The sequence below is a fragment of the Phaethon lepturus genome, unplaced genomic scaffold, assembly GCF_000687285.1.
Source record: "Phaethon lepturus isolate BGI_N335 unplaced genomic scaffold, ASM68728v1 scaffold22586, whole genome shotgun sequence".
Lineage (NCBI taxonomy): Eukaryota > Metazoa > Chordata > Aves > Phaethontiformes > Phaethontidae > Phaethon > Phaethon lepturus.
In genome coordinates, this window is record NW_010544424.1 from 3,397 (window position 1) to 4,079 (window position 683).

The 683-nt window shown below is 61.6% G+C and overlaps 1 protein-coding gene across 1 annotated transcript in view; it reads left to right on the forward strand.

Annotated features, from left to right (window-relative positions):
• POLR3C (polymerase (RNA) III (DNA directed) polypeptide C (62kD)) overlaps window positions 1-683 on the forward strand; it is a gene marked incomplete at its 3' end in the record, with an annotated part of 4,974 nt that overhangs the window by 3,179 nt on the left and 1,112 nt on the right. The window contains exons 9-11 of the mRNA XM_010288687.1: window positions 43-103; window positions 178-328; window positions 507-608. Of these exons, the coding sequence (XP_010286989.1) occupies window positions 43-103; window positions 178-328; window positions 507-608 (314 nt within the window). The remainder of the gene's footprint in view (window positions 1-42; window positions 104-177; window positions 329-506; window positions 609-683) is intronic.

Consider the following 683-nt stretch of genomic DNA (forward strand, 5'->3'; position numbering starts at 1 on the left):
TCCCGAGTGCCGGTGTTATCCCTTGACTTTGACCTTGTACAGATCTTCACAAGGCCCTGGCGTCTCTGGCGACGGCAACCCTGGAGTCCATCGTGGAGGAGAGGTGAAGCGGCAATTTGAAGACTTCTTGACCCTTTCTCGCTTCTGTCCGCTGATTTATTTTCCTCTCCCGCTCAGATTCGGTTCCCGCTGCGCCAGGATATTCCGCTTGCTCTTGCGAAAGAGGCATCTGGAGCAGAAGCAGGTGGAGGATTTTGCCATGATCCCGGCCAAGGAAGCCAAGGATATGCTCTACAAAATGCTGTCGGAGAATTTCGTGTCCCTGCAGGTGAGCGTGCCCACCCTGTCGCCAGAGCGAAGGTTTCGCGAGGCTGTAGAGGCCTCTGAGATCTCAAAGGCTTCCCCGAGCGAGAGCCGACGGCGCTCTCCTGCCCCGACCCCGGTGTAGCTCACCACGGGGACGTGCCGCGCGGTGAAGTTCTCCCCCTTCTCTCGCCCCCCGGTAGGAGATTCCCAAGACGCCCGACCACGCGCCGTCCCGCACCTTCTACCTCTACACCGTGAACGTCCTGTCCTCCGCGCGGATGCTGCTGCACCGGTGCTACAAGGTACAGCCCAGTCACCGCCGCAGACGCGCCCGGAGAGCCGCCGGTGGCTCCGCCCGGGCCGCCTGTCCCCAACAA